We start from the raw sequence: 15492 nt of genomic DNA, 5'->3' as shown, positions 1-15492 counted from the left end.
GTACATGTAAAATTTTGCTCAACAAATTCTACTTGATACATTATGACTAGTTATTCATACCTTGTTAGGTCAGATACAACTGCGGAACCCAGTGTTAGAAATTAAGAATTCGGAACTTAGTGAATTTAATTAGAAGAGTTTTATACCTCGCAACCCTAAAGTCTTACATTATGTCATGAAAGGAACTGTATAAGTGCAAGTCTTTCCTTCATGAAATGCCTACACTTGGAAAATTTATAGATATTGCATTTTAAATATTAACCATTTCCTACTGAACACCAGGATAAATAACTTGAGTGAAGAAGATCCAATAGTTTAAAAATTGTAAACTGTTGTGAACCTTTCTCATGTTTTGAAATTTCCATCACAATTATAAAAAGATCAATTTTTATTGCATTTAAAAATTGGTTAAACATTAAACAATGATGCCTTTATGATGACACGTTTACTGTGATGTCAGAGAGATTTTATTAGTAATCCAGTGTGCAAATGCTAGTTTATATATTTTTAGACCTGTGGGATGAATTCCAGTTTGAAGCAGTTTATAATGGTGACCAAATATTAACGGTGATTCATAGCTTTTCAAATAATATAGTCCAAACATTTATTTCGGCTTCAACTTTTAGATTCAAGAAAAGTTTGAATATACAGCCAAAGTTTCTTCATGCATGTATTAATCCCCACCAAACCTGACTAGTCCAATGCTCCACTCTCCGCACTCTGCCGCTCCTATCTTGACCTGCACCTCCAGTACTAATGCTCACTTATAAACATTGCCTCCAGGACACCAAAGCTTCATGGTTAACATTCACATCCTTATATTAAATCCCTTCATGGTCTCACCCTTCCATTTCTCAGTATCCACCTCTAATCCTACAACACTTCTCTGCAACAGATGACAAGAAAAATATATAAAAGATAGAAAGCAGTAGCGATTAAATTGAATTTCACACTGAACATGTGCTTATAAGCACAGACGAATTAGATGTGTTTGCTTAAGTAACACCTTTAAACCAGCATTGCTGCAGCATGGCAATACGAAATCAGAGTTGTGTCAACTATTAAAACTGCCTTTTAAAATTGTGCTGTGTCGGAATGTGCCATTTGCTTGACTTGAATCATAATTATTTTATTTTAAAGATGAGATCTTTATGAAAATTAATTATCCACTCGGGTGAAATGTAACTTATTGGTGAAGAGATGAAAGGGTTTTGTGCTTTTATACCAGATCTCAATCACTGGAGTAAATTCTGGGCTCAGTAGGAGTCACTTCCTATCATGGATGATACTGGAGGCATCTTCTTGTATAATTTGGCACGTTCATCTTTAGTTGTTTATAGTGATGATCGATGCCTGGAGACTGTGTGTGCTGAGGGGCAATCAAACCTGCAACCCGGCTAACCAGGACTCACCTGACATAATGCTCATTTTCATTCTCTTAAGAGAATTAACCACCATTAATGGGCCCTATAATAGCCAAGGATGTAAATCCGACTTTATTTCGTGGCAAGTTCTGTGACTTTAAAAAAAATTAAGTGCAGTTCATTAATTGTACGTGATTTATGATGTGTTCAGTCTTGAATTTTGAAGGACTGATTTAGAAGCGACATCATAGAAGTATTTGCACGTAATTAGAAAGACCGACTCAACTACAACTGAAAATGAAATGCTTCTCTATGTGGGTACATTGCATTGAAAATATGTCTACATTAATTTCTTGGTTAGTTTTGACCTTTATTGTACTTTTAATAATATATTCAAATAACTAAAGGCTGACATTTGTGATTTTCCACAAGGAAGGATGAAATATACAGTTGAAAAGTGCAATAACAGTTTTAAGCAATTTAGTACTCAATTGCCTGTTAATGGAGCAATGTTCACCTAATTAAAATGCCGATGACTGCAGACTAATTAACTGTTTAAAAGGTAGTTGGAGAGCGCGAAGAGGGCTTAATTTTGAGGGGGCTGGCGGTCTTAATTGGGCCATCGGCCGACACTGCACCCAGTTAATGTAATAATCACCATGAAAACTTTAGTGGAATTAATTCCAATTCTACGGGTGTGTTAATTGCTGTCAGGTTGCTTCCATTTCTCTCAGAAAAAACTACTGTACATTTCCATGGAGGTTCATTAATAACTGGCCTTGGTAACAGCAGAGTTTTCAAAAACAAAGTGATTGTTTAGCATTTGCTTTTATCCAGTTTCGGAAGCGAGATGCAGGAAACTGCAACCTCAGCTGACTTTGACTTCACCATTTTTGACATTTGCCTCTCATCTCTCTTCCGATCCTCTTAAAAAGAAAACCGCTTGTAATAGTTAATTTGTGGATGAAATATTTGTCACGGTGAATGCTTTTGGCAACACCGTCCCTCGATGCCAAGTTCTCCATTGACTGTGGTAAGAGAAAGTTTTGCTTTTCTTCGGAGGTATTTTATGAATGTAATGATTTTTAGCAACCCCTTGTTACAAAATAGCTGCTTAAAAATATTGCAATTCAAATTTTTCTCAAAACATTGGCGTCACAGAATTGGAACTGGATGTCAGATTATGCTAGCTGTAGAAGTAACTATCATAGAATCCCTACTGTGCAGAAGGAGGCCATTCGGCCCATCGAGTCTGCACTGACCCCCTGAAAGAACACCCTACATAGGCCCACCCACTCCGCCCTATACCCGTAACCCCATCTAACCTTTTGGACACTAAGGGAGAATTTAGCATGGCCAATCCACCTAACCTACCCATCTTGGAACTGTGGGAGGAAACTAGAACACCAGAGGAAACCCACGCAAACACGGGGAGAATGTGCAAATTCCACACGGTTCCCCAAGGCCGGAATTGAACCCTGGTCTCTGGCGCTTTGAGGCAGCAGTGTTAACTGCTATGCCGCCGTGCTGCCCCTAAATACAGGCAAGTATTTCAGAACACTCTTCAACTCGAGTCAAGATGATTTTTCATGAGCGAAGATGCTCAGATTCAGCTGCAGGCAAGAATACCATGTGACAGCTAATTATGAAGGGAGATTGCACATGTAGCCTTGTGGATAGCACAATTGCTTCACAGCTCCGGGGTCCCAGGTTCGATTCCGGCTTGGGTCACTGTCTGTGCGGAGTCTGCACATCCTCCCCGTGTGTGCGTGGGTTTCCTCCGGGTGCTCCGGTTTCCTCCCACAGTCCAAAGATGTGCAGGTTAGGTGGATTGGCCATGATAAATTGCCCTTGGTGTCCAAAATTGCCCTTAGTGTTGGGTGGGGTTACTGGGTTATGGGGATAGGGTGGCGGTGTTGACCTTGGGTAGGGTGCTCTTTCCAAGAGCCGGTGCAGACTCGATGGGCCGAATGGCCTCCTTCTGCACTGTAAATACTATGAAATGAAATGTAAAACGCAGCTAAATATTCCTGATATAATCGAATTGTGACGCGGTAAACAAGGTTTGGTTAAAAACAGTGTATCCACTGAATTTTGAAAATATTCAATCTTCTAAAAATGACTTGGTTGTCACAAACATTCTTCTTAACAAAAGCTAATCACCAACATGCATAGCGACTATTTGATAAATTATGTCTGCGTGTGCATCATCCAGTTTAATGTTTTGTAGACATCCTCTTTGCAAGTATTTATTAGCTGATTTTATGAGCGCACATGCCCGACAGGGCGCCTTACTTGCTGGGGGTGCAAGTTCATAAAATCTGCTGATGATTTTTGATTAGCTTCAGGTCTCTTTCCTTCTTTTCTATGGTACTTTATGTATATTGTAGTGATAACTACGTAGAGCTCAATTGTTTCCCTTTGCGAAGGTCGATCGTAACATCATTTACTTACGTGGCAGGACTCAGCTGGAGGAAGATTTCCCCTGGGTGCTTGATGTAGTAAGATCACAAAGGCCTCGTTGAAGAATATGCTTTGCTATGCCCAGGCACACAGAGGGAATGCTCCCCACCAAAGTCCCCGAGTATTAATATTGAACATCAATTTCTTGAATTAATCCTCCGCATTATCGTCAGAATTATTATTTTTCCAGATAAATTAATTTGTATTCTTGGTTCTGTCATTTATATGGATTCCTTTATAGCATACATCCCAATAAGCAAAATAATGTAGGAATTCAATTCTCTCCACATGAGTGGTGTGTGCTGTGCTTTTCCTGTGCTTAAACTATCACCAACTTGGCAATGAAATTGATCTCAAACCACTCATTTGTATTCGTTTGAACATCAGAAGGCGAAGCCATATTCTGTTGCTCACATTGGGTTGGTACAGCTACGAACGGACCCAGTTAGCTGGTACCCAGAACGAGTCCCTTTCTATACTATCCAGAATAGTTTTCAATTCACTGCATGCAGTCTGAAGATCTCCTTTCACCAGGACTTTATCGATGAGATGACTATACTGCTGTTCAATATAAGCGGCTGATTGTACCATTTCCTGATACTTGCTTTCCTGCAATTGGAGAACAGAATATTTACTGTAAGACCAGTAACATCTGGAATACAGAAATTGAATTAAGAAAGAATTATAGGAAATCTCATTGGAAATGGAGATCCTTCTACAAGTACAAATGGCTTAAACCACGTGGGACCCACAGACAGGAAGGCCAGGGTTTGCTACAGAAATAACAGTAGGGCTAAAAGCAACTACCCATATTTCTGTAGAAACTGGACAGCAAATTCTGCGTTAAATGTGGAAATTGCTATCGGAGGTGTTCCTCTAAATGCTTCTTGGTCTCTACCTTCCCGTTCAAGTACATTAAATAGCGTGAAGTTATAATAATATAGATACAGAATAAACTTGCCTGAAAAACTTAGGGCTTGTCTATTCTAATGTACCGACCCTTTTAACATCTCATCATTATTAGAATGATTTTTTTTTTTGCTTTGTGGGATTCTTCCCAGATAGAAGGCGCAGAGCTTGTACCATACAAGTCATACAGCAGCGTAGTTGACTCTGAAATATCCTCTGAAATGGCCTAGCAAGCCACTCTGTGATTGTTTGGACATTGGATTCAACGTCCCAATTGGTAACTTCCTGGTTCAAATACTCTGCTGCCCATTAACGATTCTTCAGCCTGTGTGACTAAGAGGATGCACACCTGCTTGCCCTAATCGCAAAGTCGCAGATCTCCTGTGCTCCTCTTTTACCTCACATTCTAGTGGAAAATCCCACAGATGGTCACAGAAGGCAAGACTGAACTTAGCAAGTGGCTGGGTGCTGCATATTTGCTACTGAGAGCAAAATCCAGTCCATCATTCTTTTTTGACGTGAGTATAAAATACATAAATTGCCAAAGTGGTGCAATGGCTTCATTATCATTTGACTGTCTTCACATAATTCTTGGAATGTATTGCACGATTTAAATCTTTAAATATGGAGCATTAATGTCAGAGAAGCTCCCACCCCCCACCACCACCATCTCAAACCTCTGCCAATTTCTCCCAGTGAAAACCAAACTATGAATAATGGACAAGTGATTTGCTTCCATGTATGGGCGCGCCTGCATGGTTTAGCGCTACCCGAGGCCATGGCTTCACCCATTAAACTATCGGGGGAACTTTCAGGAATACTTTAAAAAAAAATGAAACTGCTACCATTGAGTGACGTTTCAGCAATCTTTCCATGTTAATGATGTTTCTGTTAGGTCCATTCCCTCACGTTCAGGAATTCATTCGCATTGTTGGCAACGTGAATGAAAATCGCTTATTGTCACAAGTAGGCCTCAATGAAGTTACTGTGAAAAGCCCCTAGTCGCCACATTCCGGCGCCTGTTGAGGGAGGCTGTTACGGGAATTGAACCGTGCTGCTGGCCTGCCTTGGTCTGCTTTCAAAGCCAGCGATTTAGCCCTGTGCTGAACAGCCCCCGCTGGCAAAGGGCAGACATTAGAAGGTTGGGGGATCTGTGTATATTGCCATTACCACAAAGGATAGTGAATTGTTTGTAGACAATGAAAAATGCTGCTTTTCACACGGGTTTGAAATCTGAGTGAATATCCCTGGAGATTGTACTAGTTGAATCTTGAAATGAGACTTCTCTCTGGAGTACAAGCTTTTCAAGTAACTTGGCCACAGCCTGCATGTGAATGGTAAAATGAAATTCTGAACAAAAATAACTGAGTGGAGCTTTGAACCGATTGGACTTACTTCTAATTCTTTGACATTTTCATTTGATGATGTTTCAGCTGTTGTATTTGCCTTTGGTTCTTGTAGAAATGGCTGAACAAGTATCACGTATGGTTTGAATTCTGCTGTCCGGAGGTTTTTGATTGTCTGTAAGTTCAAAATAAGAGAGCAACTTCCTTATACTCAAATGAGATCTATAGAAAGGATGTAATTGGGGAATGGACACTGTATCCATACCAGATATCCTTCTGCCCCAGCATATTAAGAAAAAACACACTACATTTATTTAACAGCTTATCAATTCTCTTAGAATTATCACAAAATGCTTAACAATGATTAACTCTGTTATGCAGCGCCTAATAATGCAGTTGCTTTCCGCAAAGTAAGATCCCGCAAATAACCACGAGACAGATGACCTGCAGATAATCTGTTACTTGTTTACATTAATTGGGGACACATTTGGCCAAGAAACCGGGAGGATTCTCTGTTCCGTGCTCTGTGTGTTAGTTTATCTTAACCCCACCTGAACAGGAGTGTTACCAACTGAGACAAGCTGATATTTATAAATGCCTCGTAATAACACAGAGGAACAGATTACTAAAACACATGAGAGTGGAATTTCCAAGCCCCTCCCACCCATGAGATTTTCCAGTCCCGCCAAAGTCAATGGATTTTTGAAGGACTCGCTTCATTTAAGGTGCCACTCTGCTGTGATGAGAATGTAAAATTCTGCTCTTAATTGAGTTTGTTTATTCACCAAGATAATCTTTCTTTTTAACAAAATTGATCAAATGGATTAGATTTAACTTCCTGTGTAATTTAAATAATCAGATCATATTGGTCATTTGATATCTCGAGGTACATGTTTTTCAAGAATGTAAGTCACGTAGCACAGTGGTTAGCACAGTTGCTTCACAGTTACAGGGTCCCAGGTTTGATTCCCGGCTTGGGTAACTGTCTGTGCGGAGTCTGCACGTTCTCCCCGTGTCTGCGTGGGTTTTCTCCGGACGCTCTAGTTTCCTCCCACAATCCAAAGATGTGCAGGTTAGATGGATTGACTAAGCTAAATTGCCCCTAGTGTCCAAAAACGTTTAGGTGGGGTTACAGGGATAGGGTGGAGGTGTGGGCTTAGATAGGGTGCTTTCTCCAAGGACCGGTGCAGACTCGATGGGCCGAAAGGCCTCCTTCTGCACTGTAAATTCTATGATTCTATGGTGAAATGTCCATCCATCATGTTCTACTTCACGACAACTCCTACCTTGCATCTCACATAAGATTCCTCAGCCACTTACCAAAGACGAAGAGCTGAGGTGGTCTCTTGCCTCCTTTCATGGGTTTTAACTTCAAAATCTTTCAAGGAGGCTAAAGCCGAGGATTAAAAAACACCTACACTTGGGGCTTGGGGGGAGGTGTAACATCTGCACTCATCAGAATTGAGTGCCTCCGATGGACGTCAACCCAGTCAATTAGAGGCCATGGGCAGAAATTTCCCATGATCTTCGGGACCCTGACGTCAGGACCAAACGGGGGTCCTGATCCCACATTTACCGGGGGTACACAAAAGAGCTGCTTTCCTGAGGCATGACCTTTCCTTCCTCCGACCCCATCAATGGGGCGTTGGGAATCCGGCTCTGATGGGCCCCCAATCCGTTGCTGGGGCACAGCTTCCATTGAGCTGGCAGTTCCCCCATGTGGCAGGGTCTGGCAAAATGCCAGCCACCCTGAAAAATTGCCCCAACTGCGGTCTAATTCTTTCAATTGCATTTGTGGAGGAGACAACCAATCCATCTCCTGCCCTGCCTCGGAGAAACCTCTCCAACAGTGGGAATCTGTTGGGAAGCCATCATGACATGGCTCCTCCCTGCCAATTTCCTTCACCCCCCCCCCCTCTCCCCCACGCACACACACACACACAATTCCTGAACACCATACCTGCCACAAAGATTCAGCCCTATGGTCTAATTGCCCATCAACATGGTTGTCTCAAACCCATCACTTTCAAATTTAGAGATGGAAATGCTACTGATAGTTCAAAGGCTCACTCCCAGACAGATGCACGGTCTCAATGCTGGTGCCTGTGCTCTTGATCCTCCTGCATGTAAATGGAGCGAATGTAGGACATGAAGATTGTAGAGGTGGCTCTCCAACGTAAATAAGCTCTTTACGCTAAATGTATCTTCAAGTTTTATTGGCGAGGCAAACACATTTTCACATTTCACATAGTTACTTTCAATTATTCTGCCTCACTCTAATCGCTTTGGTTTGGGGCTCGAAGCCCCCGAGTGTAGAGACTTGGGTTAATGACATGGCTGGGTTTCTCAGCCTCGAGAAAGTAAAGTTTGCCTTAAGAGGGTCTACGCTAAGGTTCTCTCGGAGGTGGCAGCCATTCGTCGACTTTCTCGGGGAAAATTAAAATGTCGTCAGCAGCAGCAATCCGGGGGGGGTGGGAGTGCGGGGTGCGGGGTTGGGGGGTGGGGGAGTGCTTTATTGGGATGGTGTGGGAAGACTGAGTCGCGTGGGGTAATGTCTATTTAATTGTTATTGTATATTCTCTTTTTGCACTATGTTAATGTTCACTCTAGTTTCTTTTGTTATTGTTACTACTGTTTTATTATGAAAAATTCTGCAAAACCTCAATAAAAATGCCTTTTTAAAAAAAAAAGGAAATGGAAAGCATCAGTTAGCAAAAACCTTACTTGAGGATTTGCATCCAGTAAGCAAATCTTTTTTTTTAACATAATTGTACGAATGGAATCCACGCTTATTCCATACAGATTGTCTTTGTATTCTCCATGCTCAACAAATCTAAAATAAAGAACAAAGAAACTGTTAACCCGCTGGACTCAATTTCAACCCATTTGTGTTTGAAGCATTTGGACACTTTTCATGTTGCTTAAAATTTGAAGACGAGCAGAAAATATCTGATCGATATTCCTCCCTCGACCAACACCACCAAACCATGAACTGGTGGCGCAACCCTGGCCATTGTGTTTCCCTAGAAAACATGCATGGAATATATGGCTCAGAAGCAGGCCATTCAGCTCAACCAACATATACTGGTGGTGTCTCACCTGAGCCACCTCATCTTTTCTCATCTAATCTACCATTGTAACCATCCACTTCCTTTTACTCATAAACTTGATTTGTTTCTTCTCAAATGTATATACATCACTTAGAATCATAGAATCACAGAATTTACAGTGCAGAAGGAGGCCATTCGGCCCATCGAGTCTGCACCGGCCCTTGGAAAGAGCACCCTACCCAATCCCACACCTCCACCCTATCCCCGTAACCCAGTAACCCCACCTAGACTTGTTTTATTGGACACTAAGAGCAATTTAACGTGTTCAATCCATCTAACTTGCTCATCTTTGGACTGTGGGAGGAAACCGGAACACCCGGAGGAAACCCACGCAGACACGGGGAGAACCCTCACGGACAGTGACCCGAGCCGGGAATCGAACCTGGGACCCTGGAGCTGTGAAGCAACGACTGTGCCACCCCCTTCAACTGCTCCCTCGTGGTAGCGAGTTCCAACTCAACAATTGGTTATGACATACTTTGGCATGTCCTAAATGACCTGACAAGATGCGGTATCGATGCAAATGACAAAAGAACACAACAACGTTGATGGTATTGCTACAGCCAGGTGAAGATAATTTTTCCTACGTGAGCTGTAGCTTAAAGCATGGACACAGACACCAGTTGTGCTTTCAGAAAAGCAATTGAGCAAATGCTTTTGCCTCCAGAAGCTTTATGGTATGACTGAAGTGGCATCTTTCTCCAGTAATACTCAGCAGACATCCAGTATTTTCAGAGGATGAGGGTGCCATGTTCTCCAGCTGACAGCAGGTGGCGTGGCGCTCTCTCGACTGTAGGAGCCTTCCTCATTCAGTGAGCAAGGGTTGCGGTTTTTGTGTTGTCACGATGCTACAGAACCAGCCCAGAAATGAAACCGAGCAGGTTGTGCAGCATTAGAACCATCAACTTCTGAAATGTTTCTGCTAAATTAGATGCAACATTAAAAAAATTAAGACCACATTTTAACCTATTAAGAAATGCTCCTGAGTGACAATGAAAGGATCTGTAATCTAGGTCAGCCAGGTTAGCAGAGAGGGACTCTAGGGACACAAGCTAATACATTTTTGCTATCAATATGTTGGTTTTAAATTGATTCTCTCAGAGCATAAGAATTGCTGGGCCATTGGGGAAAAAAAGAGCAAAATCCCTACAGTTCACCTACTGTCCTGGCAGTCCCATAATGCAGCAATAATGGAGTTTATAGAAACAATAAAATATTCACTATTGACATAGTGACCAGATAGATTGGTTAACTTAATGTCCCACTTAAGATTGGAATCCATTTTGCTGGAATCCATTATTAAGGAGGATGTAACAGGATATTCAGAAAATCATAATGGGGTCAAGCAGGAAGCAGAGAGTAGGGGTCAATGGGTCATTTTCAGGTTGGCAAGCTATAACAAGTGTTGTGTCACAGGGACCAGTGTTGGGGCCTCAACTATTTACAGTCTTTATTACTGACTTGGATGAAAGGACTGAATGTATGGTAACTACATTTGTTAGTAACACCGAGTGTCTATAAAGGGATGTAGATGGGCTACGTGAGTGGCAAAAAAATCGGCGGATGGAGTGTAATGTGGGGAAAATGTATACTTATCCACTTTGTAGTAAAATATAAAAGTGGTAGACTATTTAAATGGAGACAGATTACAGAACTGAATCACTTTAGTCTGCAGGTACAGCAGTACAGGGTATTGGTGAGCCCACATCTGGACTGCTGTTGTACAGTTTTGATCTTATTTGAAAAAGGATATAAATCATTTAGAAACAATTCTCTTGTCTCATTCCTGGGATGAATGTCTTAGCTACTGAAGAAAGGTTGAACAGGTTGGGTCTTTTCCCTTTGGAGTTTAGAAGAATGGGAGGCGACCTTATTGAAACACACTGATGTGTTGGGCATGCTCGGTCGATGTGGACTGCACTTGATGCAGTGTAGCGAGAGACAGTCCTCGAACACTTGATAAAATGCAACACAATTTTATTTAACATCTAAACTATTATACATGTTCAACTGTGGGTTGACACTATGCTGACTTGACTGGAGACCTGATACTAGCCTAACCAGACTTAGCTACCACATGGTGTTTGCACTGGCCAGCTCACTAACTCTGACTGTCCCAGAGGCTGGGTCCCGAGAGAGCGGGAAAACTGGTGCCCTCTGGCTTTATAGTGGTTGTGTCCTGTCTGGTGATTGGCTGCTCTGTTCTGTGTGCTTATTGGTCATCCTGTGTGTCAATCACAGCCTGTCTGCACTTCATTGTATACATAGATGTATATTATGATATCTCCCCCCCCCCTTTTATTTTCTTTGTTTTGTATTGTGTGTGTTGAGATAATAAATATTAAGGTGCGTGTGGATGTGTATATGTGTGTGACTATATGCAGAATGTGCTAAAATTACCTTATATACACAGGAAGGTGTCACTAGTGCAGATATAGGGCAGATGAAACAGTAAAAAACGATATTTACAGAGGTCAAAACGATAAAGTAACACAGTTGTGCAAAAGTTCAGTCTATAAGCTTAGTCTCTGCGGCGGGCGACGAATTCTGGTTGACTGCCTCAAGGGTGGATCAGGGGCCGCCTGCACTTGGATAGGCGGGACCGCCACCAATGCGGTTGTCGCAGAGGTTGGCAGGATTGCTGGTAGATCAGTGGCCTCGTGGTAGGGCATGTCCGGAGGAAGCATTGTGTGAGGCGGGACATCATGGTTGGGTAGCGGGCGTGGAACTTGGCGCAGCGCCCGTCTGTTGCATCGTAGGAAGGAGCCATTAGCCATGGGGAAGAGGAAAAATCTCGGGGCCACTTGCTTGACCACCACAGCTGTGGTGGACCAGCCGCCGTTAGACAACTGCACACGAACACGATCAGTTGGGACCAGCTCGGGGAGATCTGTGTCATGAGCGTCTTATGCTGATTTCTGTTGGGCCCAAGACTGCTGCATCTTTTGTATGACCGTGAGGTGGTCAAGGTCTGGAACATGGAGGGCTGGAACCGTGGTTCGCAGAGTGCGATTCATGAGCATCTGCACGGGAGACAACCCAGTGGACAGCGGGGATGCTCTGTATGCCAGCAGCGCCAGGTTGAAGTCGGAGCCTGCGTCTGCAGCCTTGCATAGTAATCTCTTGACGATATGGACCCCTTTTTTGGCCTTCCCGTTTGACTGCGGGTACTGGGGGCTGGAGGTTACGTGACGAAAGTTGTATAGGCGGGCAAAATCAGATAATTCCTGGCTGTAAAATCAGGGACCGTTGCCACTCATTACTGTGAGCGGTATCCCATGCCTGGCAAACGTTTTTTTGCATGCTTTATTCACCGCCTTCGACGTGAGGTCGGACAGTTTCACCACTTCTGGGTAATTGGAGAAGTAGTCGACTAGGAGGACATAGTCACGCCCCTTGGCGTGGAAAAGGTCGACACCGACTTTGGACCATGGGGAGTGTCATAACATACACCAGTATATCATGGTGCAGACACACACACTGATGGACACGCAGTGGGACCAATCAACATACACAACACTGCAGTCAATCACCAGTTGGAGCACACGCACTATAAAGACAGGGGGCATCAGAGTTCCTGCTCATTCGAGCTGCAGCTTCCTCGTAGGACAGAGCTCACAGCCTGCAGCACAGATCTTCACCATGTGCTGAGTGCATAGACTGGTTAGGACAAGGCATTGGTCTTTAGTTCAATCTAATATCGTGTCAACCCACAGTGAAAGTATGTGAAACAATTTCTGACTTAATAAAATAGTGTTGCACTATTGTTGGTGGCCTGTATGTGTTCCACGGATCCAGAGCGCCCAACACAACAGGGAGGTCACTATCTCATGTTGCTGTAGAGTTTCTTTGGGTTGAGCTGGCTGAAATTTCTGATGTGGGCAGTTGAGGACCGTGTTGGCAACGTCCTGGCTGATGCTCGGCCAATAGACTGCCTTTCGAGCTTTGCGTCCACATTTCTCGACCCCCAGGTGACCCTCATGGAGTTGGCCGAGCACTATAGCTCGCATGCTCTGCGGAATCACAATCCTATGGAGCTTCATGAGGATGCCGTCCACCACTGTCAGGAAGTCCTTGATGTTGTAAAACTGGGGACACTGTCCCTTCTGCCAGCCATGCGTGAGGTGCTGCATCACACGCTGTAGCAGAGGATCATAGAACATAGAAAAATACAGCACAGAACAGGCCCTTCGGCCCACGATGTTGTGCCGAACCTTTGTCCTAGATTAATCATAGATTATCATTGAATTTACAGTGCAGAAGGAGGCCATTCGGCCCATTGAGTCTGCACCAGCTCTTGGAAAGAGCACCCTATCCAAAGTCAACACCTCCACCCAACACGAAGGACAACTTTGGACACTAAGGGCAATTTATCATGGCCAATCCACCTAACCTGCACATCTTTGGACTGTAGGAGGAAACCGGAGCACCCGGAGGAAACCCACGCAGACACGGGGAGGATGTGCAGACTCCGCACAGACAGTGACCCAAGCCGGAATCGAACCTGGGACCCTGGAGCTGTGAAGCAATTGTGCTATCCACAATGCTACCGTGCTGCCCTTAAGAACAAATAAATCTACACTATATCATTTTACCGTAATCCATGTACCTATCCAATAGCTGCTTGAAGGTCCCTAATGTTTCCGACTCAACTACTTCCACAGGCAGTCCATTCCATGCCCCCACTACTCTCTGGGTAAAGAACCTACCTCTGACATCCCCCCTATATCTTCCACCATTCATCTTAAATTTATGTCCCCTTGTAATGGTTTGTTCCACCCGGGGAAAAAGTCTCTGACTGTCTACTCTATCTATTCCCCTCATCATCTTATAAACCTCTATCAAGTCGCCCCTCATCCTTCTCCGTTCGAATGAGAAAAGGCCTAGCACCCTCAACCTTTCCTCGTAAGACCTACTCTCCATTCCAGGCAACATCCTGGTAAATCTCCTTTGCACCTTTTCCAAAGCTTCCACATCCTTCCTAAAATGAGGTGACCAGAACTGTACACAGTACTCCAAATGTGGCCTTACCAAAGTTTTGTACAGCTGCATCATCACCTCACGGCTCTTAAATTCAATCCCTCTGCTAATGAACGCTAGCACACCATAGGCCTTCTTCACAGCTCTATCATAGAACATAGAACGTAGAAAATACAGCACAGAACAGGCCCTTCGGCCCACGATGTTGTGCCAAACCTTTGTCCTAGATTAATCATAGATTATCATTGAATTTACAGTGCAGAAGGAGGCCATTCGGACCATTGAGTCTGCACCGGCTCTTGGAAAGAGCACCCTACCCAAGGTCAACACCTCCACCCAACACCAAGGGCAATTTGGACACTAAGGGCAATTTATCATTGGCCAATTCACCTAACCCGCACATCTTTGGACTGTGGGAGGAAACCGGAGCACCCGGAGGAAACCCACGCAGACACGGGGAGGATGTGCAGATTCCGCACAGACAATGACCCAAGCCGGAATCGAACCTGATACCATGGATCTGTGAAGCAATTATGCTATCCACAATGCTACCGTGCTGCCCTTAAGAACAAATAAATCTACACTATATCATTTTACCGTAATCCATGTACCTATCCAATAGCTGCTTGAAGGTCCCTAATGTTTCCGACTCAACTACTTCCACAGGCAGTGCATTCCATGCCCCCACTACTCTCTGGGTAAAGAACCTACCTCTGATATCCCTCCTATATCTTCCACCATTCATCTTAAATTTATGTCCCCTTGTAATGGTTTGTTCCACCCGGGGAAAAAGTCTCTGACTGTCTACTCTATCTATTCCCCTGATCATCTTATAAACCTCTATCAAGTCGCCCCTCATCCTTCTCCGCTCTAATGAGAAAAGGCCTAGTACCCTCAACCTTTCCTCGTAAGACCTACTCTCCATTCCAGGCAACATCCTGGTAAATCTTCTTTACAACTTTTCCAGAGCTTCCACATCCTTCCTAAAATGAGGCGACCAGAACTGTACACAGTACTCCAAATGTGGCCTTACCAAAGTTTTGTACAGCCGCATCATCACCTTATGGCTCTTAAATTCAATCCCTCTGTTAATGAACGCGAGCACACCATAGGCCTTCTTCACAGCTCTATCCACTTGAGTGGCAACTTTCAAAGATGTATGAACATAGACCCCAAGATCTCTCTGCTCCTCCACATTGCCAAGAACTCTACCGTTAACCCTGTATTCCGCATTCATATTTGTCCTTCCAAAATGGACAACCTCACTTTTCAGGGTTAAACTCCATCTCCCACTTCTCAGCCCAGCTCTGCATCCTATCT

The 15492-nt window shown here is 43.6% G+C and overlaps 1 protein-coding gene across 7 annotated transcripts in view; it reads right to left on the bottom strand.

Moving 5' to 3' along the window:
* Window positions 1–370: 370 nt before the first annotated feature.
* mpp3a (MAGUK p55 scaffold protein 3a) overlaps window positions 371–15492 on the bottom strand; it is a 166514-nt gene continuing 151392 nt past the window's right edge. For all 7 annotated transcript variants that reach the window (XM_072487236.1, XM_072487238.1, XM_072487241.1 and 4 more), the window contains 3 exons: window positions 8807–8915; window positions 6132–6257; window positions 371–4436 (listed from right to left, as the gene is read on the bottom strand). In XM_072487236.1, the coding sequence (XP_072343337.1) occupies window positions 4257–4436; window positions 6132–6257; window positions 8807–8915 (415 nt within the window). In that variant the 3' untranslated portion in view covers window positions 371–4256. The remainder of the gene's footprint in view (window positions 4437–6131; window positions 6258–8806; window positions 8916–15492) is intronic.

The sequence above is a fragment of the Scyliorhinus torazame genome, chromosome 21, assembly GCF_047496885.1.
Source record: "Scyliorhinus torazame isolate Kashiwa2021f chromosome 21, sScyTor2.1, whole genome shotgun sequence".
NCBI classification, from domain to species: Eukaryota; Metazoa; Chordata; class Chondrichthyes; order Carcharhiniformes; family Scyliorhinidae; genus Scyliorhinus; species Scyliorhinus torazame.
Note: the sequence above shows the minus strand (reverse complement) of the source record. Positions and strands in the feature narration are given on the sequence as shown.